The following is a 26,445-nucleotide window of genomic DNA, read 5'->3' as shown; positions in this document are numbered from 1 at the left end:
TGCAAAGAATATCTATATTTACATGTGCAAAATATTTTTTTAATATTGATGTATTTATATTGACCCATGATGCTTTTAAGCACCTATTTTGGTGCACCAAAGCACAGTAGGGTGGGTTCTTTTTGAAGGGTTGCAGCCTATGTAGTGGCAGCATATGGTGATTTAGACACATAGCTACACAGTCACACACATGCATAGTTACACACAGTTTGACACATAGTTACACCTGCAGAGCTACACACACACAGTTAGAGGGACACACACACAGTTAGACACACACACACACACTCACTCACTCACAGTTAGACACACACACTCACAAACAGTTCGACACACACACTCACACACAGTTTACACTTGCAGATTTACAAACACAAAGTTAGACACACAATTACACACACAGAGTTATACACACAAATAGTTACACACACACAGAATTACACACCCATTTACACACACACACACACACACACACACACACACAAAAAGCTTGTCAAACACAAAGGTGCTTTAAAGCTGCATTAATTTTAATGGCAGTTCATGGAACTTCAAAGCTGCATAGTGTTTTCATCTACATAAGGTAGTGAACAATATATAGCCTCATGCACGCTCGATGAGACAAGAAGTAGATATTACTTGTCTCATCTTTTAGGGGCAGTTCAAACTTGGTGCTCCTAACAAGATGGGATTGGATGATAGCTTCAAGCTCTTGATCCACCAAAGTATAGTGTTGTGCATCTGTAGCCTTGTAATAATGTCCAATAACATAGTGGAAGCCCTGAGAACACTCATTTCTCCATGCATCTCTAATTTTGCGCCGTGTAGCTTCTTGCATCTCACGACGACAACACCTCAGCATGTAAAAGTCCACAACCTCTTCATTATCCTTTTCTGTAGGTACAACAAAATTGTTCGCTACTTGTAAGTTCCAATAAATTCATTTGGTCCCTCAAACATAGGTTCATCTCTAGTAGCATCTTCAATAGGATCATGTTCTTTAGGAATGACTATTATGTGACTCCATTTCTTTACATAGGCCTTCTTCACACACATCCTAGTTGCATTGCTCATGCATGCATCACAATAGCAAGATAACTTCCTGGTTTTGAGCTGGGTTGAGTCAACCTTGTTGTATCCACAAATGCTATGGAGTGAGCGAGAGCGGGTAATTGCTGCACAATGCCATGGATTTGACCTATCCACATCACCAATCTGTACATTCCAAAAAAGTCGTCACAAGACTCTCCTTTTAATATAGCTAGTACTTGCCGCACACTTCAAATCCACACCATCTATCTTGAGTTGCTCATGAGTAAGTGCAGCACATCCGTCAGACCATACCCAATGCTTCTTGAATTCCAAGCCTTCTTTCTGTAACCACTGTGAATGCATCAAGAAACAATGTTGCACAAAGAGTGTATCATGAGCTTTATCATCTGAGACATAAAATTGCACCTCTTTAATCACTGTGTCATCTTTAGCCTTGCGAGATGATAGGTTATGTGTACAAACAGCGTGACTTGATCGGTGTGCCAATGCATGGACTGTATCTCATTTTGCTCCTTAAACGAGTAATTCTCAGCAAAATCCACAACTGACACAATTACATCTTGCGGAAAGTTCTTTATGCACTGTCGAAATTGCTCGGCTTGCCACCTGTACACAAAATTGTGTGCAATGAACTGTTTAGTGTGAACTTTCAACATCTTCCATACATCAACAACAAGAATGTCCTTTTGAGAGAGGACCTTTCTTACTTTTGCTTTACCCTCATCGTCAGCACCCACAATAATGTCCTCAAAGATTTTTACATTGCATACTTTCATGGAACTTTCTTGCTCAGTTGGACAAATATCTAGCTTCCTTTCGCACTCACCCATTAGGCATCCTAGCTTGTGAAATGTAGAATCAGAGGGTTTGGGACACACAAAAATATGTATGCACATTCAGAATGAATCAACCACACATGCAAAGCTTCAAAGCACCATTCAGAATGAATCAAGCATATGTGTAGTGCTTCAAAGCACCATTCAAAATGAATGAAGCATATGTGTAGTCCTTTAAAGCATATTTGCAGTGCTTCAAAGCACCATTCAGAATGAATCAACCATATGTGCAATGGTGCAAAGCACCCTCTAGATTGAGTCAAGCACAACATTCAGCTCCTATGTTATGCTTCAAAGCACCATGCACATTGAATCAAGCATTTCTACAGTGCTTCAACGCACCATCCACATTGAATCAAGCATTTCTACAGTGCTTCAACGCACCATCCAGATTGAGTCAAGCTCATCATTGAGCTTTTAAAATATTCAACTTCTTTCATCATGAGCACATGTGTAGTGAGGCAAAGCACCATGCAAAAAGAATCAAGCATATGTGCAGTGCTTTAAAGCACCTGTAGATTGAGTCAAGCACAACATTGAGCTCATGTACAGTACTTCAAAGCACCATGCATTTGTGTAGTGATTCAAAGCACCATGCATATTGAGTCTAGCACATCATCTTGCATGTGCAAAGCTTCAAAGGACCACACATTGAATCAAGCATATATGCAGTACTACAAAGCACCATGTAGATTGAGTCAAGCTCATGCACAATGCTTCAAAGCACCTATGTAGTGGTTTAACAGCACCATTCAAACTGAATGTGCAGTGCTTTACATAAGCATACTTCTATGCTTTCAAGAGCAACATAAGCACAAAAGCATGCTGAATTTTCAGGTCTAGAGAAGTATAATTCATGATAATGCTGAAAATATTCACATAAGACAAAATTGATACTAAAAAACAAACATTTTTGCATCTATATAGTTTGCATAGGCAACTTACCTATGTCTCATCAAGAAAGTGGATTGGATGTTTTTCATAGGTGCATCTTCTGATCCGTTGATGTGACGGAGATCCTTCTTGTTTGGAGAAACATAGGTGTTCTCGATCCAAAAGGCATAAACCAAATCTTTGACCTCATCAAACTTGCTTAAAGGGCATTGGCGCTTACACAGATCTAGTCGTTAATGAACTTTCACCTTCATTGGAACAAAGCCTCTTTTGGGCTTCAAAACGCACCTCGCTTTACGAAAAGTTCATCACTTGATTTTGGAGTCTTAATCAAGTACATAGACTCTTTGAATGCACGAACCATATCTAAGTTGGCATGCCATCCCTCAACGTATTTTGCAATTCGTGCATCCTGTAAGACCTCATCCATAACTTCAGAGCCCATCTTCTTCCCAAAAGATAACAATTGCTTAACACAAATTCTCTCTTTTGCTATGTTCCTTCGATCTTCATCTGATACCATAATCGTTTTGGTCTTATGTTTGGCCGTGGCTCTTTGCTCTCTTCATCGAAAAGCCTCCCAAGATCTAATTATGCTCTTGTCTGGAGAAGTGAAAATCCGTTGAGAGTGTGGTTGCCCTTGCATTTGTAAATCTGAAATCGGTTCTACTTCAATCTGCTCCAGCCTTATTGCTTCAACACTCTCCATATGAGAGAGAGAGAGAGAGAGAGAGAGAGAGAGAGAGAGAGAGAGAGAGAGAAAATAGGTCCTCAAATAAGATTAGGCAGATACAAAGATTAGGCATCATTTCTTTGTGTGCATGTGTGTGAAAGACGAAGAGAGAGTGAAAGACAGAGATTAGGCATAATTTCTTTGTGTGTGTGTGTGTGTGTGTGTGTGTGTGTGAGAGAGAGAGAGAGAGAGAGAGAGAGAGAGATCTGCATTTTAGTGTTTCAGATTGAGCCTGATTGCTTTGTGTGTGTGTGTGTGTGTGTGTGCGTGAGAGAGAGAGAGAGAGAGAGAGAGAGAGAGAGAGAGAGAGAGAGAGAGAGAGAGGGGGGGGGGAGCGAGAGAGAGAGAGAGAGAGAGAGAGAGAGAGAGAGCTCAGCTGGAGAGAAGCAATTGCCTAATTGCTCAAAGAGATCACTATGCTGGAGAGTATACTGTGATAGAGAGAGAGGGACACGAAACGTCCCACGCTTTTCTGTTTTTAACAATCCACTCCTCTTTTATTGTAACGATCGGAATAACAAACAACAAAAAATAACCTATATGCACTTTTTGGAACATAAGAAAATCCCTTCAAAGCACAAATGAGGTGCTTTCAGCATGTCCCAAACAATGCTTTGTTAGTGCTTCCTCCATTGCTTTGACCCTAGCGTAAGAGGCATACAAGCTCTTCGATTTCTCTTCTCCACACCTATGCACCAGTACAAGACTTGGTGCTATAAATTCTAGGAAATTATTTAAAGACCTTGGTAGGCACAAGTACCAAAATCATTACATTATCACAATGGGCTATAAATGAATCAAATGAGGACCTGAGATTCACACTCTCGTTCTAATGATTGTGTCTATGTTCCTCCAGACACCTCATCTCTTTTCCTCCATTGCTAACTAAGCTTTGAACCCTTCTAACCTCAATAATAAAATAGTATAACCTTACTTATGATTGCCCAAAAAAAAAGAGAAAAAAAAGAGAGAGAAAACTTTTTTTGAAAAAAAGCTCATAAAAAGATAATTGCAATTGCGGCCCCCTCCCTATTCATGTACCTCCGCCTATTGTTACCTTTTTAATTTATTAACCAATATTCCCCATTCCTTCTAGAGGAATAATGATTGTTTGAGGAATATCAAGACAACACCATCAAGCCTCTTAATTATTCCTGCAATAAAGTCTTCTACACGATGATGAGTGATTGACATCAGGAAAGGGGGAGTGTTAATCCATTTTAGGATTAATAGATGCCGCCACTAATATTCTGCATCAAAGAGAAAAGATACACCAAAAGGATGTGTCAAAAGCATGTGTGGTAGCAAGCTAGAATGGATTCCTTGTGAATGTACTTCAAGCATGTATTATGAGATTAAGTTTTAGTTAAGAAGCAATAGGCCATTTATGAGCCTTGTGAATATACTTTAAGCATCTATTATGAGATTAAGGGGACTATATACGTAATAGGCCAAATGTATTACGAGATTAAGCATTATACAAGAAATAGGCCACTTATGAGCCTTCAGCCCCACAGTTTAAGTGTGTGAACACTTATGGTTATAAGTCAATTTTCTCTCATAATATAACACTCTCCCATTGTGTGTAATAGACTATTTTTCTTGTGCTAACCTCTCTAATCTACTTCTCTAATGCATGCTAGTGAGCTTGTATATGTTGCGTGAGCAACGTGGCAGGTGTGATAATCCTTAGGGGAGGAAGTGATGGAAACAACTACCCTGTGAAACTTGGAAACCTCAAGGGCTACGAGCTTGGCCACAATGGAAATATCCCCATGATGGTTATAGCTTTTTTATGTGTTTATGTGTATACTTTATGAACATAGACAAACAATATAAACATAATTAAAAGAATAATTTACACATTCATTAAGAGATTTAAAAAAGAGAGAAAATATAAGCAAAATAGAAATCTCCATCAAAACCACTTCTTTTTTTATGAAAATCTAATTCTCACAAGAATTGGTAATGAGTAAAACTCTATAAAGAGGACACTATTAGGAAGGTTATTATTAGTACATATTGCGGGTTCACTAGTGCCGAATGCGAGAGAGATGGACCGCCATAACATGATGTCTACTTGGCCGAAGTAGAATTTCATAATCAAATCATTGGAATAGGTGCAACCACCTCTAGACACATGACCAACACTGCCTGAGGTGGTTTGTTGAGAAGGTACTTGAGGGCATGGTAGTCCAAGATGACAATGAAGTGGGTGCCAAAAGATAGTGACAAAGATTTTGGCAAGTGTAGATGATGGCCATGCCTTCCTATTTTGTGGCATTGTAGTTTTGTTCAGATTAAATGAGGAGGCAATTGGTGTAGTAGATGGGGCTATCCATTTTGTACTCTTGACTTGGTTGGGTGTGCTAATAGTAGTGAGACTTGCATCTATGTGGACATGGAAGATGATCTTCCAGTCTGGTGAGGCAAGGATGAGAGATTTTGTGAGGAGATTTTTAAGGTAGGTGAAGGTGATGCAAGGTCAATGGAAGGACCACATCCCCATACATATCTTCAAAGAAATGATAGTAGCTAGTGTGCCCAATAAAGACGAGTTCCTTTGGGATTAACAAGAGGGGTCAATCCAAGGATGGCGATGACCTTGTTGGGATCAAGTGTCAAGTGCCAAAAGCCTCCAGAAGAAGAGATGATGGTGATGATCTTGTGGGGATCAAGTGCCAAGCCTTCAGAAGAGATGATGTGATCTAGGAGTGTCCCTTGGACCATGAATCCATAATAAATGACACTTAAAGGGATTGAGATGTAAATGAGAGCACTTGGTGAAATTAAATCAAACTCGGCAAGGTGTTCCGAGAAGGCTTCTATGTGTGGAGACAAGTTGAGTGAGAGTTGAGTGCCTGTGAAGTTACAAAAATTATCTATGAAAGTGTGGAGGAAACTAAGGAGGGTACTCCCTAAAGATATTGGTGGACAATCCATTGGAAGGTGCAAAACTTTGGCATTCATCATAGTGTATAACAAACTCAATTATGTCTCCAAAGACTATATTCCACCGTAGTCCGCCGACCTGGAGAACATTACGAGCAATCGTGTCCTTGTCTTCTACCTTTGCTAGAATGGGCTTACTCAAGAACGACAAGAAAATTTATTGCTGAGAAGTGGCAATGTCTTCACTCCATTCTCGTATGGTGTCAATGTGGAGCATTAGGAAGATCATCTTCCACTCTTAGAGGACGTTCTCCATTTGAAGTTCTTGAAAGGTTTTTTCATGGTGATAGTTAAATCAAATTCTAAAAGAATGAGCAACCATCTAGTGATTCACCCCGTGATGCACCTTGTGTCCCATGGTACAAGACATTTTCACCAAATGAAGCAATGCCTGATGGTTGACAAAGAAAAAAACTTGGTAAGCTAGGAGGTAATTCTCTTACTTCTTTACAACATATACCATGGCTAACCCCTCTTTATTAATGGTTGTGTAATGACATTTAGTGTCATTGAGTTGAGGGCTAGCAAAGGTCACAAGAAAGTCCATGTTGTGCTCCCTCGGTTGTGTTAACATGCATCTAATAGTGAATGTTGAAGCATCCATATATATGCACAACCAGATCCCAGTTCGGGGATCTCAATATGCTAATGCCTTCTTCAATTTCTCATATGTCCATTGGCATTTGTATGTCCATTCAAAGACAATCAATAGCTTCTACAAGGGTCTAGCATATATGGCATACAAGGCTCTAGCATTCATGGCGTACACAAGAAGATGAATCTTCTATAATACCCTACTTGCTCCATGAATCTCTGCACCCCCTTGTAGTTGATCAATGGTGGAAATTTCAAAATCAAACAAATCTTGTTCTTGTCTATGGAGATATCATTTTTAAAAATAATGTGTCCAAGAATGACACCGTACTTAGCCCAAAATTAACGCATAAGGGGGTTTAACAAGATGCGGTAAAGTCTCTCAAAGACTAGCCTGAGATGAACTAGATGCTCCTTCCACTTTGAGTGCACGCATAGGTCATCAATGAATATCTTCACGATCTTCCAAAGGTAGGGGCATTGGTCAAGCCAAATGGCATAACGCAATATGCATAGCCAACCTTGCTTCTCTCATACAGGGCCTTCCAAGGATTACGGTGTATAATCCTCTTCTCTAAAAATCCATCACCATGAATGTATGGTGGAAACTTAGTCTGAATGTCTTGATGTTTGCATCTTGCAGGATGCGCCAAGGTCTACTTGTGTTCCCATTGGCAAGCTTGTGACCACCACGAGGCTTGTGCCTACTATGAGTGGAGCTTCCACAGGCCTCCCAACAATCCTTAGTGATTATGTTGACACTAGCACCATCATCCAAGATCGTGGAGAGATTGTCATTCCTTTGTACACGACAAGTAACACGACATTCATTTTGTTGCTTCAAAGTAGTGCCCCATATTAATCATGAGCATTGTTATTTGTCCTTTGGTTTTGGTTATGGAGGAAGGATGCTCAATGTGGCATGGCTTAAGAACTTATTGAAACTGAAACTTCTCAGGGGACAAGAAGAAGATTGTGAGGCATGTCCTGCAGGGAAATATTCACACTTGGCTTTTACTCACTCTGAGATGGGGCTTGGATGTGCCAATGTGTAAGGGATGTACAACGATACTTGGAGGGGATGCCTCCAAATGAGACAAAATAAAGTCATTCACTAATCACCTCTCAGAGAAAATGTAAGACTAAGATGACCCATGAAAGGCCAACTTTTGAGAATTTCTATGGGTTCTGTTAAGGCCTTTGGTATGCTCAGAGGCTTCCTCATTAGATCTATAATATTGAGCATTACAAAGGCCTTATAGAACTAATGAGGTTCCCTTATTAGTTTTATAATTGGCTCTAGGATAGGGTCATGGATACGCTCAGGCATAGTCAGTGGTTCCTAGGTTGACCACTTGCTCAAGTACTAGCTCTCATTCTACTTGTACCTTCCTCACAAGCTCTTAAACTTCTCTCATTTTCTCTTCTCTAACAATGGGTTGGGATACTCCTTGAGATTCTTTTGAACATTTTAATAATCAATGGGCCTTTTTTATTTGGGAAGAGAAGGTTTGAGCATTGCTCTCGCTATCTCCACAAAGAGAGACGGCTTTGAAAATCTTGTCCAGACCACTTTTGATAGTCACAATATTGTTGTCCTTGACAACTCATCAAACATTACCTTTTGGCATGCTCTTTGAGCTCTTCTTCTTTTGAACCTTTGCTTTTGGGTTATTAGCCTTTTTAGGGGCTCCTCTAGCCTTTGGAGCTTGTTCCTTTGGCTCTTTTGTTGCTTGTTGTGAAGTGGAAGCTTGACCTTTTTGCTTATTGGCAACCTTGGATGTTCCCTTAATTGATGCCCTTGTCTTGGAGAGCATTGTGATAGCCTTAAGGGGGAGTGTATGAATAAGTCCTCCTTACACACTCAACAAGTTAAAGCTTGTTGATATGGTAACTAATGCTTCTAACACTCGGGGGATTGTCATGCTCTTGGGACAATCCTTGTAAGCATGGTTGAATTCACACTTATAACATGTGCCTCCATAAGGAATTATGTTAGGGTTTGCAATAGGATTCAAAGTGCTCAAAGAACTCAGGGGACTTGTTACAAAGTCTTTATGGGGACACTGTGTAATACGATGTGGGCCTTTGCTCAAAAGCATTGCATCCATGGCCTACTTACCATATTGTTGAGGTCTCCCACTCTTTGTTGCACATAGCTTCCAACATAGAGGCATAGTTTATGGGTGTAGCATATTCATCATAGGGATCATAATGTTGCTACTTATATGGGTCGTGTTATTCATAAGACTCATAGCTCTCTTGAGTCTGTTTCTAAATGTAGTCACCGAGTATTGTTGTACTGGTGCTGTTCTTAGAGAGGAATCGGCTAAGGTGGTAGTACTATCAGAAATGGCTATGGAAATCATGGGGGTCTATACATACCTCTCCATAAGGGGTTTTGGTATGCAGGCACTAGACCTTGTGCCGATTGAAAGTGACTAGCATGGAGAGCATATGATGTGGTGTCTCACAGTCCACCCTATTGGGTTTCCTTCCTACCAATAATGCGATGTGTCATTATTCCTGTAGTTTTGGCAATGAGCACAAAACCATTGTTGTCTAGGCCTCAACGTCGGACACTCCATACTTGTATAATTTTGATGGCAATTTGCACACTAAACCATATCTCTCCATGGAAATAAGTGTGGATGTCCACCTTGAGGAACTGATTGGATGTGTCCTTGAGGTTTCCTTGGGGCTAACCTTGCCCTACTAGCCTAAACGGTTGAGCACATCTCTGCTAACTCATCCATGCTCATGTTCTTGAGACTAGGACTCTAGCTACTATTGGTTGGGCACCCTTAGCCATTGAGGCTTTGGGAATGATGTGTTCCCTATCTCTTGGTTCAGGTGGACGAGTTATATATCTTTGTGGTTGTGAAGCATCTTGCTCTTGAGACCTATCATAAATAATGAGAGACACATCATCTAGTCTCAAGGACTACATCTCATGTGGGATTCTTGGCTCTAGCAATTTAGTTCCGCATTGTCTCTCCTTCTGCTTACTTGAGGTTACAGATATGTGCAATGGGGCTGCATTTGGCTCCATTGGGTGAGAATCCCACACTGAATACACGTGTGTCTAAAGACCTTGTACTAGCCTTTTCAAGTGGGTTCAGAGACTTGAACCCCAGTTTGCTTTGCCTTCAAGGTAAAGTCCAAATGAGCAGATCTTGGTGAGATCATCAATCCTTCCCATGGCCTCACAAATTTGATCGAACTTCTCTAGTTACTCAATAGAATCTCTAGTATCAACAAATTTGGTAATCATCCTTGAGATGTGCCCACCAATTATGAGCCTCTAGGTGTTATGTTTATCACTCACAACCCCCCCTTCTCATTTCAAATGCCATCCTAAGCATGTCTTCTGTTTGTCACAACCCCCCCTTCTCATTTCAAATGTCATCCTAAACATGTCTTATGTATATTCACGTTATGGTGGAACATATGGGAGTGGTTTCACAAAATCCTATGTTTCGAGGTTTGGGATTTCTTATCCCATGGGGTTGGGCTGTGCAGCTATAATGGCACTATCTGGCCTAGCTTTGAGGCTACAGGCTTTATGTTGACTAAGGACAGGTTACATGATTATCCTTATAGATCCCTTAGGTTCAAGGTAGTCCCAAACATTGGCTCTTTACCCTTGCTCTATTGTTGGATATCAATGCTCTATCCTCATATTGTATTGTCTAAGCATGGAGTAGCCCATATTTTGTAGAACCCCCATTATGATGAGTAGCCATGTTTGAGTAGCCCATATTTTGTACAACCCCCATTATGATGAGTAGCCATGTTTGAGTAGCCCGAGTGCTCAATATCCTCATATTCACACAGGAAGGTGGCTTATAAGGCTAGATGGTTTAGAGATGCCTTGGATTAGATTTGGCACACTTTCAAATAGGCTACATCCTACATTGGACCATTATTTCATAAACGATCCACACATAGAATAGGTAGACTTTACTCTTAGACACCCAGTCTTGACATTATGGGGCTCAAACATGACCCAATATGAGCTTGGATGGCCATAAAGGTGGGATAATTGCTATGGAGTTTCTGGAACATTTTTATGGGCCGAGTCCATAGTAGCAATGAAACGCTTTTCAGACTTCACTGAAAGTACAAAACTTTTCAAAACGCTTTGGTTTTTTGAAACGAGTTTTTTATCTGCTGTTTTTTTAATGTTTTAATATGTCTCAGACTTCAGTTTTTTGAAGTATGCAAATTGCAATGTCTTGCTTTTATTTACAATTTTGTAAGTCTGTAAGTTCAAGTTGACATGTTGTTTGTTGAAAGTCTTATAAAGTTGTGTAAAACTTGTTGAAGGTTTCCTGTTTTTGGGTACTATACCCCCCCGGGGCGGTTATGAAACCTTTTTTATACTTTTGGGCCTGGCAATGAAATGTTTCGAAACACGTTTCAAAAACCTATTTTATGAAACCCTTGGCTACTATGGCCGAGTCTACACTATGGTGAACGATGGCATCGACTATGATTGTGGACCTACACGATCATATCAGGGCTAGCCTAAATATACAGGCCTATAAAGATACATTGCCTGCCCCTTCTTCACATAGTTCATCAGTCATCACTATGAGTTTAATCCTTGCACATAGCCTCCATCTAAATAGTTCTAGATCAACCATTGACGTAGAAGCACACGGGTGTGGGGATTTTTCCTCTATTGTGTCACTTCAGTAAAGTTTTGTGCTGTGAAAGATTCTACTTCTTATGAATGTTCTCTTATATACACCACACACGTTGTATTCTCTTACATGGTATCAGAGCTTCGGCTTGGTATACAAAACTTTTTTTCCTAATTGCTATCTAGGAGTCCCTTATAGAAATGGCATCTTCATGCAAGGCCCTCCGCCCACCACCATTTGGTGCTAAATGGAACCATTTATCCTCTTTGAAGTTCAAGCTTAAGGTTATTCTTTCCTCCTATGAGCTTTGGGACACTGTTATTGGTGTTGATGTTCACTTGCCACCAACAAGGGATGTAGACAACCATGTACCACCTGCTATCAATCTTGTCCAAGCTTGAAGACAAAAGGGATTTAGATTCTCTCTATGCCATTGTTAAGAGCATGGAAGATAGTGTACTAACCATGTTTCAACGTCTCCATAGTTGTAAACGCATGGACCTTGTTGCAAAGCCAGTATGAGACCATAAAAATCCCTCAAGGATTCAGAATATCAAAAATCAGCTTTAATAGAGAAGTTGAATGAAGGTGAAATAGTAAGGTGTTTCTCAAAGATCTCCGTGACCAAATGGCAATTGATATGAGTGTGCTCTCCCCAGATCTCGCTCATCGCGATGTCCAAGGGTATTGCCACCTAAGTATGATAGTTTTGTTACATCTTTGAATGTTGGTGTCAGGCCTACTCCTCACATTCAAGGAATTCAGCTCACTACTTCGGGATGAGGAGATGAAGATGCAGAGTCGCAATGGTGGGGACCGGGCTTTCTCCGCTAACATAAAGAAGAAGGGTAAGCATTCTAACTCTTCAAAAATTAGAAGAAAAATTTTAAATGCTTTTACTATAACAAGAAAGGGCACACTGCTCAAGAGTGCACGAAAAAGCAGATGCCAAGAATGGCACTCTAAAGACCAAGGAAAAATCCACTCATGCTGTAGAAATAGAGCTATTTGTTTCCATTAAAGGTGTACAATGAGACGTCTAAAGTTGCAACACATGATTATTCTTGGATCATCGATAGTGGGGCTTCTAGGCACATGACCAGTCAAAAGGATTGGTATTCCTCCCTTAAGCATGTGGGAGATGACATCATGGTGGTAGGTGGTAATGGGAAATGATGTAAATTTCCCAATAAAAGGTTCAAGTACTATTTCACTTATGTCTAAAGAAGGTTATACAAAAAGTATTTCAAATGTTCTTTGGGTTCTAGATATGAAGAAACCTCCTTTCTGTCTCTCGACCATCACGGACCGTGACGTGGGTTCACTTTGACAAGCAGTCATTCTTGATGGAGATGATAAGGTCATTGCAAAGGGAATTCTAAGGAACAACTTATATGATTATTTGCACTCCATACCGACTTGAGTAGTAGAAAACTTTGGCATGAGAGATCTGGGCATCTCAGTATGTAGAGTCTTTCTGTGATGCTAAAAGGTAAGCTAGTTGTGCATTTGCCACCAATTTCTAACAGTCTAAATATGTGAAGCTATCATGATGGGTAATTAGCACCGAAAAACATTTCCACAAGAGGTAAATTTTAGGGCCAAGGCTCCTCTTTAGCTCATACACGCTAATCTCTATGGAAAGATGAGTACAATAACACTTGGAGGTTCTTTTAATTTTTTCACATTGATAGATGATTACAGCAATAGGAAAATTTGGGTGTGTTTTCTTAAGAAAAAGTCTAAGGCTTTTGGAAAGTTTAAGGAACGGCTTGCATTGGTTGAAATTGAGATGAGAACAAAATTGAAGCAGCAGTGAGTGATACATGCATAAAAACGGCAGCTCACTATCGCTCACACTTCGTAGCAAAATGGTGTTGTAGAGCACAAGAATCGTGTTATTGTTTAGATGGCAAGGAGTAGTATTCCTAATAGTAGAAATCTACCTAATTCCTTTTTGGCCGAGGTAGTAAGCACGTCTGTGTATATTCTTAACAGGAGTGCATCAAAGGGATGACTCCGTTATAGGCCTACTTGGGTAACAAACTTTTAGTTGCACACTTGAAGGTTTTTGGGTGTGAATGTTATATACATGTTCCGAATTCTCAAAGAACCAAATTAGATTCCAAAGGCCAAAAATGTATTTTCTTGCATTATATCATGGAGTCAAAGGGATATCGGCTCTACGACCCTCAGGTAAAGAAGATCATAGAAGTGAGATGAGATGTGGTATTCCAAGAACAACCACGATGGATGGAGGAGGACATTACATCTTCTTCATCATACAACAAGGAAATTACCAATGAACACAACCTCCACATGCACCATGGGCTTCCTCTTGCATTCTGATGGAGGGTAGCCCGCCCCATTTCTTATGGACATGGATTTTGAAGATGAAGAACAAAGCATAATGTGCAACAAAAGGTAAGCCATTCCCTAAGTGGTACAACTTTTGGATGGAGAAGAACCTCTAGCCCCATCAAGGATGCGTCTCAAGATGTTCGTAAGCACGGTACAACTTTTGGATGGAGCAAAACCTCTGGCCCCATCGAGGATGCGCCTCAAGATGTTTGTAGATCCAAAGGGTTAGAGGAGAAAACAGCCTTAGGAGAATCTTCTGAATTTTTCTCTTATGATAAAGGTACTGAAGTTTTATGAGCTGATCACCTTTGTTAAAGCACAAGGGGATCCAAAGTGGATGGCAACCATGCAACCAGAATATGACTCCATCCTTAAACACACTTGGGACCTTCTAGATTGTTCTCCAAGGCACTAAGTAGGTTTACAAAGTGAAAAATACAGATCTAATGATACTTTGGAAAAGTACAAAGCACGGTTAGGCCAAAGTTTTTGCACAAGTTGAAGGTTTTGACTTTTGGGAAACTTTTGCTCCTACAGCAGCCAAGTTCACCATAATCTGCGCCGTTCTTGCTTTGTGGGAGCGCAAAGGAGATGGCATGTTCTCCAAATAGATGTAAAATCTTCTTTTCTCAATGGGAATCTCGAGGAGGAGATATACGTGGGAATAACCACCTGTGTTCGTGGTTCCTAATTTTGAAAGAAAATTTTGCAAGTTATGAAAGGTATGGGCTAAAACAAGCCCCACAAGCATATGGTACGAGAGAATTAATGCTTACTTTGTGAGTATTGGTCTCTTACGCAACCTTTCAGATGTAAATTTATATGTCTTTTGTATGGAAGGGAGTATATGGTCATTTTTCTCTACTTGATGACCTCATCTTGACATGGGATCACCAAAAAAAGATCTCACAAACACAACAACTTAGTGCAGAGCTTGAGATAATAGACCTGGGCTCATGCATTATTGTTTGAGGATTGAGGTTTGGCAAAAGCCAGATAACATTTTTATCTCTTAGCAAAAATATGCAGGTGAGATACTTTCAAGGCATTTGGCATGACTAAATGCAAGGCAGGTTGTACCCCAATGTCCATCAAAGACACCTCAGACCTTGTGGATGAGACCTTATACAAGAAATTTGTTGGTAGTCTTATCTTCTTGTGTAATACTAGACTAGACATCAGTTTTATTGTTGGTGTTTTGAGTAGGTTCTCCAAAAAGCCTTGGGAGAATCACTGGAAAAAGCAAGTAGGCGGGTGTTGCAATACATCCAAGATACTTAGTAGTACGGCATCACCTATGCTGCGAGCAAGAAACTCAATGGCTTTTGTGACTCAGATCGGGCGGATGACTCTGACACTAGGCACAAAGGCTCTTAGCAAGGATCAAATGGAGTGTCATCTTTGTCGACTCGACATCAAACTGCAGAGGTAGTTCACCTTCAAGTGGACATTGGGAGTGTGTTAGATATCAATTCTGCACCCTCATATTGTATTATCCATGCACCGACTAGCTCATGTTTGTAAGGCCCCCATTATGAGGAGTAGCCATGGTTGAGCAGTCCGGGCGCAGCATCCTCGTATTCACATGGGATGAATTGATATCTAACACACTCCCAATATCCACCTTCAGGTGGACATTGGGAGTGTGTTAGAGATATCAAGTGGACATTGGGAGTGTGTTAGATATCAATTCTCCACCCTCATATTGTATTATCCATGCACCGACTAGCTCATGTTTGTAAGGCCCCCATTATGAGGAGTAGCCATGGTTGAGCAGTTTGGGCGTAGCATCCTCGTATTCACATGGGATGGTGGCCTATGAGACCAGACGGCTTGGATTAGATTTGGTACATTGCCAAATAGGCTACATGCTACAATTGATGGTTATCTCATAACAATCCACACATAGAGTAGGTAGACTTTACTCTTAGACACCCTGTCCTCACATTGTGGGGCCCAAGGTGAGCCCACATGACCGTGGGAGGTGGGGTAGCTACACCGTAGAGCTACACAAATACTAGTACATCTTTATGGGCCACGTCTACATCACCGATGGTAGCGTCGACTATGACCGTGGACCTACGCAGGCATGTCCTATGTATATAGGCCTATAAAGATACACGGCCAGCCTCTTTTTCACATAGTTTATCAGTCGTCATTTTGTGAGTTTACTCCCTAGCTTCTACTAGCATACAACTCCATCTTAGCAATTCTAGATCAATCATCGAAGCTACTTTCATAGGAGCATATGGGTGTGGGAATTTGCCATCTCTTATATCACTTCAGTAATACACTATTCTTCTCTATCTCTGTTATTGTGCAATTTGAGTTTTTAAAGTTTTGTGCTATGAAAGACCATACTTTTTGTGAGTGTTCTCTTGTATAGATCGCATGTTGTAGTCTCTTACATCCCCATGTTCTCTATATCTCGTCTGATAGAGAGGAATTAAAACTTAGCTCTGTGGAGAAGAAACTTCTTCTATAATGAACTCGCGAAAAGTGGGACTCTTGATTACACTATATGTGCTCGTTGTTGGGTGTTTTGTGAAATGCTCGTCTCTAATGATACACCCAGCTCAAGATCGACACCAAATGTTTGAAATATTATAACATCCATAATAGTTTGACCTCTTTTTGAGGAAGCGAACCTTGAGGTTCCTAGTTCTGCTCCCGCTCCTTCACTCAAGCTTCGCCCAAGGATAAAGTTTATGGTGTTGTTTATAGAGCTAGTTGGTGAATCTAGGGCTTGGAGGACCGTATAGCGCCTTGGGTTTTGATGTTCTTCCACTTACGTCTGCATTTAGTTAGCTTATCTCATCCTAAAGCTCCTCAACCAAAGGCTGAGACAGTTCAAGAAACATGGTTTAGCCTTTGCCAAATCATGTGTTGGGTCGTACCTTTAAGCCGCAATACAACTCTAATGTGGGTATGTCAGCTTATCTGTCATATTCAAGTTGAGAGCTTACCTTAGCCTTTGCCAAATCGTGTGTTGGGTCTTACCTTTAAGCCGCAATACAACTCTAATGTGGGTATGTCAACTTATCTATCATGCCCTCACTCCGTTGTCACACCAAAATGCTCTTTTACTTAGGGAATGAAGGTAAAGCTCTCTATGCCTAGAAGAGGCAAAAAGAAAAATGCCCTTTGCAGTGGTTTTCTCTCACAAAAGCGAAGAGAAGAAGAAGCTAACCTACAAGCAAACCTATTCAAGCAAGCAACCATATAGAATGCAAGAATCCAATAGAATATATCCAAGCATGAGTAGAGAAGAGGGGGAGCTCACAAGTATTCTATTGCAAGAGAATGAATGTGTATTGCTTAGTGTCAAAATCATCATATACAAGTGTCTTTTTTTCACACTAGGCCAACCAAACTAAAAAATGATCCGATCACCATTATTAGTCTTAAGCAAGTATATACACAAAGTCAAACTTTCTCTATTTGACATTAAGCTCAAGATAGAATGGCGACTTGTTTTAAACTTTGCTCTTCAGTCTTGTTAAATTGAGGGCTCACCCTAAATGATTCTTCTTGTGGTAGGTTTTTGTGTTTGTTGTGCATGTGGGGTGTAAATTCTTGGCCCCGTGTTGACTATGCTACCCTTAGAGAGTGAGAAGCATTGGTCCAATGGCAGCTATGTGTCATGATATAAGAGTAATGATCATTCTCTCAAGCATGTAGGTGATGGGTTTGCAAGTGCCACTAAGACCAGTATTCATTGCACCTAGTCTTACCCAACCCTTCAACTCTTATGTCAAGAGGTATCCTCTTGGACCAATTGGCTTCTTGACACACAAGATTGTACACCCTACTACCCACATTTTGTTTGATATTTGGTTCTTTGGGAGCTATGGCTACATTGGAATGGACACATCTTCCTAGCTACACTAGCGTAGAGGTCCGAAGTTCACTTGCATTTTTAAATTTCAATTCCCCCCGAGTATTGCTCAATAATAAGAACTTTTTAGTTTTCTTTCTCAAAAGAAATTGCTAGAGACATTTGGAATACGATTTAGAGAGTGATAGAATCAGTGCATTGCATGAAGAAAATGTGATCCTACTAAGACATCCTCAAAAAATTAAATTCCAAACAAAGAAACTTTTTCTACCAACTCTATAGAAAGTGGAAATATCGTACGTGGATAACTTAAGCTTAAAAAGAAGCCTTGATGTGTATATAAATTCTAGTTGACTAAGCTTGCAGCTAGACTTGACACTGATAAAATACTCCCACATACTTTTGAATTCTGACTTTTAATAAAAGTTCTATTCCCATGTAACAAAAAAACAAACAAAATATAAGATGCACCGTCAATGACTAGGGCTAAAAGCTAGCTTTCCGACCTACAAAACCCATTTTAAAAATTGCATCACGATGTTGTGCATAGGTGTTAGTACCTTTAAAATGTTCCATACATTTTACAACATTGGCAAACAATCTTTGATCAGATAACTATATACTGAGATGAATCCAAGAACATGCCCAAATTCACCTTTTAGGAACCTGCATGTTATATACTCACGGTAGTCAACCCACAAGACTATATAACTATCAACTCCATTATGCATAGTATGGACTAGATACTACGACATCCCCACTAATGTCATCAGTGCCCAATAGTGGGTGTAGAACTCTGTATCAAGATATGCTCTCACACACACACACACACACACACACACACACACACATGAGAGCATATATTCACACAAAGCCCTTCGTACTGAGTTTCTGTCAAACCTCCGGAGATGCAAGGAAGACTCGGCCATAATGAAGCCTAGCACTAAGGGAAGAAGCAAATAGGAAGAATTAGTTCAACAAATAAGTAGTTGATAGGACAAATGCACCATTAAAGATAGAAAGAATACGCACAATATCAACTGGCCGCAACCCGGACAAAAACTTCACAATGTGAAAAAGTGCATGTTCGCTAATACGGCTGAATTATATACCTAGATGAATCCAAGAACATGCCCAAATTCACCTTTTAGGAACGTGCATGTTATATACTCATGGTAGTCAACCCACAAGACTATATAACTATCAACTCCATTATTCATAGTATGGACTAGATACTATGACATCCCCACTAACGTCATTAGTGCCCAATAGTGGGTGTAGAACTCTATATCAAGATATGCTCTCACACGCGCACTCCACACACACAACAATCTTTGATCGGATAACTACTTTGACGTGAAATTTTTTAATAGAGGTTAGATAGTGAGTCACATGGTTTTGATGAGAGATGTCCATGGATGAGCTTTGTGAGTAAAGACTGCAAAAATAATGGCTGCTTTCGCTGTTGCGAAGATCAAAGTTCCTCTTATGTGGATTCTTCGCGAAAAATTGCTTTTGAATGGTTTGCCAATGAAGTATACCATGCCATGCTACCAGTCGCTTTTGTGCTGATGGTTTTTGAGTTGTAAGATGCCACAATAAGGCTCATCTATATGGTGCCCATACCATAAATTATATCTATGTGTCACTTGATGGTGTCCATAGCATCAATGTGGCCACCACTCATCCTTAGAATTTTGTGAATAGAGCTCCTACTTTAAAACAGCTTCCGCAGCTCAGCTGCCTCTGCTACCATCTGTTCTCTCTCCCGATCTTTCCTTTCCTCTTCCAGGTCCAATTGCTTCTTCAATTCTCTCTCCTTTCTATCCAACTGAAAGTGCAGTTTTACACACTTTCAAATTATACGAACAAGAAGCACATTGTCTCAAATGCTATAACAAACTCTAAACACTAGTCTGCGCCGAACCCCTTTGCATACCTCATCATAAACCTCGTCCATAATTTCAAAGTCACCGACCTTTCTTGGCAAAATGTGTACGTGAACATGTGGCACCGTTTGCCCTGCATAGATACCATCCTGCAATGCTCCATAACCATAAAAGACCACCAACCAGCAACAATGAGAACAATCGTTCAATGTCATGTGCACACAGAGATTATAAAAATTAACCCAATCTCCAAAAAACACGTCTATCCAGGTTTATCCAAATTCCAGGATACTTGAGGGTTTGTTTAGCACATGCATTGTGAATTTCAATGAGGCAGTTCCATGTTAGAGAAGGCCATAGGTGGATGTCACAGGGGTATGTAGCTCATAGGAGAAGGTGGAGTCTAAGGAACATAAAATAGGCCGACAACTTCATGGACAAACCCCACAGCATCTGGGTATGCACATATAAGTGCCCGTCAGTCCCTAGCTAAAATCATCTCATTCTCACTCAATTCAGCAGAAAAACAAGAGCAGAGACATGTGTGCTTGAGTCTTTGACTTGTGCATACATATAGACAGCCAAGCACTTCATTGCGCTTTAGTCCAAGGCATACCGACCTCTTCTTCATCAGCATTCAGCCTTCATTCTTGCGTCTCCCTCAGCAGATCTGGGTGTGCATGAAGGCTTCCAAAGTGGCTTCACAGTTGTGTTCAGTCTGTTTCTTCAATCCATTTGATGGTTCACCACCGACATTTTTGTCTACCCCATCCTTGTATTTGGGAATCCTCAGTCAACCGTCATCATAAGTTTTCTGCATTAAAAAGTTCTCCAAAACAATAAAGCAACTACTCCTGCTTGTGGGAGGGGGGGCTTAAGTGGGTAGATTGGGACCCAATCTGGTGTCGACTCTTCATATTCTCTCTTTACAGCTCTCTCTCCTGTGAATAAAGATTCAAGTGGATTGCTTCACATAAAGGTATAAAGAAGGCCTTGTGCTGCTGTTATGTACCTAGTACTAACCCTTGGGGTTAGGGACTAATCCAACAGGGTTAGGGGAGCCCTGGGATAGGGAAAGCAAACGGATTCACGTGGCTAGGGTTCATATTTAATAAATCCAAGGTTATTGGCTATTTATGACTCGACTATTATTTATGGCAGCAATAAGCACTACTTGGGTTATTATTCATTGTGGGTCTGGACTTGGACCAAGAGGCTTACTCCTACCATGGACATGGCAGATCATGGGTAGTCTTGTCGAGGGCCCCTATGGACAAGCACTAACACCAAGGCCGATTGGCATGCACTTGTGGGAGTGGAACCTTAGCCCCTGGCTCGGGAGAGGTTCACGGACACCAACCTACGGTTGGATGGTGAGTTTGCCTGCACCCCTTTTATTCGGTTTTCTAATCTTGTTTCCCTTTTATTTGGATTGAAGGATGGTTTATGTTCTTCAAGGACTTGAGAAGGTTCTGTTTTTTGTCTTGTTAGATGGTCATATGTTGGAGGAACATCAGCTTTGGTTGAGTTGGTTGTTTGATACGTGGCTGTGGATTTAATAGACAAGTGTAAATCTGATTTCGGAGGCAGTTGATGCAGGTAGATGAATTCTTCTTCATTTATTTCCAAGAGTGGAAATGTCCTAAGTGGGGATGAATGTTTTGTACCTAGTACTAACCCTTCGGGTTAGGGACTAATCCAACAAGGTTAGGGGAGCCCTAGGATTAGGGAAAGCAAGCGGATTCAGGTGGCTAGGATTCAGATTTAATAAATCCAAGGTTACTGGCTATTTATGACTGGATTGTTATTTATAGTAACAATAAGCACTATATAAGTGTGTCTTGGGTTATTACTGATTCATTGTGGTTTAGAGCTGGACCAAGAGGCTTACTCTTGCCATGGACATGGCAGATCACGGGTAGTCTTGCTGAGGGCCCCTGTGGGTAGGCACTAGTGTTATGAGACGCCACGGCTGACTGGCATGGACTCACCTTAGCCCTTGGCTCGGGGGAGGTTTGCGGACGCGAATCTACATTTGGGTGGTGCTTGCCTGCACCCCTTTTATTTGATCTTTGTAATCTATTTTATGACTGTGTATTAGGTGATCCTTGGGAGAAGTCCCTCACATGTGCGTTACACGATCATATCGGTTGCTTGTTACATATACTTCTCCTGAGACACAAAAAACGTAAGCCAGCTCCCGCCAAACCACAATCTCCAAACAAAAATGCATAAGCCCAAGGTCTGTCATTTCAAACTTTGAACTCAACATCTCCTTGATCTATTGGATCTTCTCCTCATGGTTCCCCGTCAAAATGAGGTCATCCACAGAGGACTGTACCTGTCCTACTCAAAAAAAATGTATAAACTCGCAACTAACGGGCCTTTGAAAAGACCAATACTCACAAAATGTGTCTCGATCTACTCGTACCAAGCTCAAGAGGCGTACTTCACCCCGTACAATACCTTCCGAAGTCGACATACCTTGCCTTCTGAATCAAGCAACATCACAAATCATGTGGATTGGTCACCATACACCTCCTCCTTGAGATGTCCATTCAAAAAGACGGACTTCACATCCATCTACATTATTGGCCACTTCTAATGAGCAGCCAAAGCTAGTACTACACAAATGGCGGTCAATCTACCATAGGAGCGAATGTCTCCTGGAAGTTGAATCCCTTGACCTATGCAAAGCCCTTTGCCACTTTCCGTGCCTTGGTACTTCTCCAATGTACCATCAAATCTCTAGACGATCCACTAGATCCCAAGTGCACTTCCTCATGATGAAGTCCAAGGTGGTTAGAAACACTAGATATCCGTATGACACACAGAAAACGTGTTGCATGCAAGTACACAAAATACTGATAAGATAAGGTACGTTAAGTACGCCACTCTTTTTCTTGTTTGAATGGTATTAAGTATAAAATACGATATATTGAAAACAATTGTGTATACATAATGTATACGTTAAGTACACCACTCTTTTTCTTGTTTGACTGGTAATAAGTATAAATATGGTATATTGAAAACATTTGTGTATACATAATGTATGCAGGCTATATGGCAAAACATATGAATGCATGGATGAGGAATAGAGACTACCTACTAAGGTCGTGGACAAACAAAAACTTCACAATTAATATAGACACTTGTGCATTTTGTATAGAGTACGAAACACCCATATGGTATACGTGTAGTACGCAAACTACAATACGGATCATGACATTGAGTACAAGTACGCATTGCAACTATGATGGAGTCATACTCATTCTGCATGGCTCACTTCCAATTTCCATCTACCTCTATTTCCTCCAAACTTGTTGGCTCCTCCACCTTCATTATATTGACAATGAGTGCCTATGCCCTCTTCTACTCCTCTAATTTCTTTGAACGGCTAGCAACTACCAGCTCATCTTCAAGAGCCAGGAGAGCTTTCCCATCAAAAAGTTGCTTCACCTACTTCGGATATGGCACTTTCCTCCATGCTTCAACAAGCCTTCAGATTCCACCTCCTGTGGAATGAGTGCTGGCCTCCCCTTCACCATTGAAGTAGGAGCTTGTGGTGGAGCTGTCCCACGAACACCACATCACAGCTTACCATGATCTTCCTTTCTTGAAGGTCGTAAAGTCTGTAACCCTTTGACTCCATACTATATTGATGAGTCTAGAACATACATAAAACAATCACATCCAAATGTTATGAAATATGACACTAAATACTTCTTGCCAGAGTAGGCCTGTGAGGGGTCATCCCCATCACTACCTTGGTGTAACTCCTATTGAGTACATGCACGACTACCTCAGTCCAAACAGTATTTGGTGATCCTTTCCCCTTTAGCATACTCCGAACCATGTCCACGACTATGCAATTTTTCCTTCTGCCACCTTGTTATTGCTAGGGAGTAAGCATATGCCTTATTCCAAAGAAAATACACCCACATCTTTCTACTATAGTCATCGATTCATAACAAAAAATAGGAAGAACCACCCAGTGCAGTAGTAGGTATCTTACCACAAAGATCAGCATGTACAAGCTCTAGAGGAGACTTAAATCTATTGTTGTTCTCTTGCAGAAAGGGTTGTTGATATTGCTTGCCCATCATATAAGCTTCAGAGGTAGCTAACATCTCTAAAAAAGTAAGTAGATCCACAAACCCAGACTTCTGCATCTCCTTCAAGACCACATAGCTCATGTGCCCAAAAGTCTCATGCCACAAACAGCTCTAGTGCCCACATCGCTTGTGAAGAAAACATTGATAACTCATACAGATTATTGTGCCTTGCGCCTCTCCCAACAACATTGCTGTTGGCATCCAAGATGATTAATGAACTCTCAAGTGACGATCCGTTATAGCCGGAACAAAGAGTTGATGTCTGTGGTACATAGAGAACATCTAACAACTTCTTAGTATCACCATTTCTTGAGACAAGAGATCGCATCTTTGCCTTTTGCTAGACATTTGGCATCATTCTCAACCACTACCATGAGGGACTCTATTGCTGGCTATAGGGAACCATATAAGTCCTTGTAACCGGTCATGTGTCGGGAAGCTCCACTATCGATGATCCACGAACCATTGGGTGTCGTCACAAAGAGCTCCAATTCTGCTTGACGACAATTACTTAACTTATCCTTTGACCGCACAATTACTTACTTTGAGTATCATTCTTCTCATCTGCCTCCCGCTGCCTACATGCCTTCTACATATATATGGGCTTGTCATAGTAGAAGCATTTCACGATCTTCTTCTTCTTCTTTCCAGAAGAAGAGGGGTTACCAGAGTCCTTTCCCCACGAGCATGGCACTAAGCTCTTCAAAAGTTAGAAGAGGATTCCTCACCTGAGTGTTCAACGAGGTGATCAAGCTATCATACTTCTAGGGCAAGATCCTAATGCACGTGCCAAATCTTCGCTTGATTTATTGATCCCGACTATCGCCATCTGATCTCACAGATCCTTGCTCCACGTAATGAACTGCTTGGCTACTTCTCCATTAGAAAGCTTCTCTGATGCTAGCTGATTATAAAGGTTCTGTATTCTTGTCTGACTTGTTGTTTCATATTGGTTCCGTAGAACCACCCAAGCCTTAACTGCAGTATGTTGAATCGGAGTCATCACATATCAGTGATGCTAGCGACGATGGCACACAGAGTATCTGCATTCCTCCTCCACCACCACGCCAAAGCACGAGTTGAATCTGGCGGTACTATTTGCAATGGATCTGCCGGATTATAAGAACTTGAAGCAACAGATATGGAGAATAAATGTTAAAATTATGTTGCAAACCAAAGTCACAAGTTGATGGCGTCTGCCAACCCATGCACTCCGGCAAGGAGCTTTGATGGCGATCTAGGTAGACTCTGGACACAGAATGTCATGCACATACAAGGGCGCAACACAGAAGATGGATCTGAAGCTGTTGATCTCGATATGAGATGAAGAAGCGTCTATATGTAGTATCCAAGGTTAGTCATATCGTAAGTCGGCCACCCTACCGACCACATCACCCGACTAGAACCATATTAGACTACAGCAGATACCGATGGTCTTTGCATAGCTTCCAGAGCCATCTGTGATTGTCTGGATGCCCAAACAGGCCCTGCAACCCAAGGACAAGTGTCCCAGAAAGATCTCCTTCTACCCAGGAGTACGGCCAATCGGCCCGTACTAACGTGCATCCTACTTGGCATGGTGCCAAGTCTACATAAGCTGTCTCCTAACCATCTGCCCACACATAGCCAACATCCGGTGTCTAAACTGGGGATTGGCGGGCACCCAGGTGCTCAACATGACGGTTACTCCTCATACATGGGGCCTCAGAGAATACAGCAACCCATCACCCACATAGTGATAGTGACGAGGGTTGAGCATTGATTTCCAAAATTTAGATGCGAGATATTAAATGAAAAATTGAACTCAAACCTCATGATTCATCGATCACCTAAAAACTAAATTCTGATTCTAAAATTTAATGTCTACTGTGGGCTGTGATATGCAATTGTGAATCAAGAATGGACTGGTTAAAAGGCATCACATGAGGGGTGGGCTGTAGCTAGGTTAGTATCACACATCACACCTGTCAAGCTGATTTTTCTTTTTAAAACAGGTTTAAACCTTGGAAAAGTTATGCTAATATTTTTGGTTAAATGTTAAGAATGTTAATTATTTTACTTTAAGTACCCGTACTTCCCACAAGTATAGTGGATAGGTACGCTTAATAAACCCACACTGGTCCCTCTTCCGGTTCACAAATAGCATGTTGTCATGAAGAATTTGGGTGGCAATTTACTCTCACACAACTCTAATGCAAGTTGCAAGTAACCAAAGGAGAGGTGATTCACATCCTTAAGTTATGGCAATCCCTTGGGTGGCCTTTGACAAATGGCCATACTCGAGTGGAAATCTTGAAGTGTGTGTAATTGACCTAGTCCAAAGGGGGCATTTTTGGAAGGCCCAGATTCAATATGGTCTGTGGTGGTCGCATGTACACTGTTGGTACAATCATTGGCCCACTATAAAAGCCAAGATTCATAATGAGATATGAACCTTTCTGGTCTCTAGGTGCCTGTTGATACCAGCATTTCCTTGACATGCACCACTCCTACGAGATTTTGAAAAAAATTGCATGTCAGGATTAATGATTTCT

At 41.0% G+C, this 26,445-nt stretch overlaps 1 protein-coding gene across 2 annotated transcripts in view; it reads right to left on the bottom strand.

Annotated features, from left to right (window-relative positions):
• Positions 1 to 18,934: 18,934 nt before the first annotated feature.
• Positions 18,935 to 26,445, bottom strand: part of LOC147633432 (bifunctional bis(5'-adenosyl)-triphosphatase/adenylylsulfatase FHIT-like) — a 65,415-nt gene continuing 57,904 nt past the window's right edge. The window contains exons 4-5 of one of the 2 annotated variants that reach the window (XM_086806508.1): positions 19,847 to 19,945; positions 18,935 to 19,738 (exon numbers count right to left, since the gene is read on the bottom strand). In XM_086806508.1, the coding sequence (XP_086662634.1) occupies positions 19,625 to 19,738; positions 19,847 to 19,945 (213 nt within the window). In that variant the 3' untranslated portion in view covers positions 18,935 to 19,624. The other variant, XM_086806509.1, reaches the window with a different exon arrangement.

This window comes from Cibotium barometz, chromosome 12 (assembly GCF_041138505.1).
Source record: "Cibotium barometz isolate CiBa-2024 chromosome 12, ASM4113850v1, whole genome shotgun sequence".
Taxonomy (NCBI): domain Eukaryota; kingdom Viridiplantae; phylum Streptophyta; class Polypodiopsida; order Cyatheales; family Cibotiaceae; genus Cibotium; species Cibotium barometz.
Note: the sequence above shows the minus strand (reverse complement) of the source record. Positions and strands in the feature narration are given on the sequence as shown.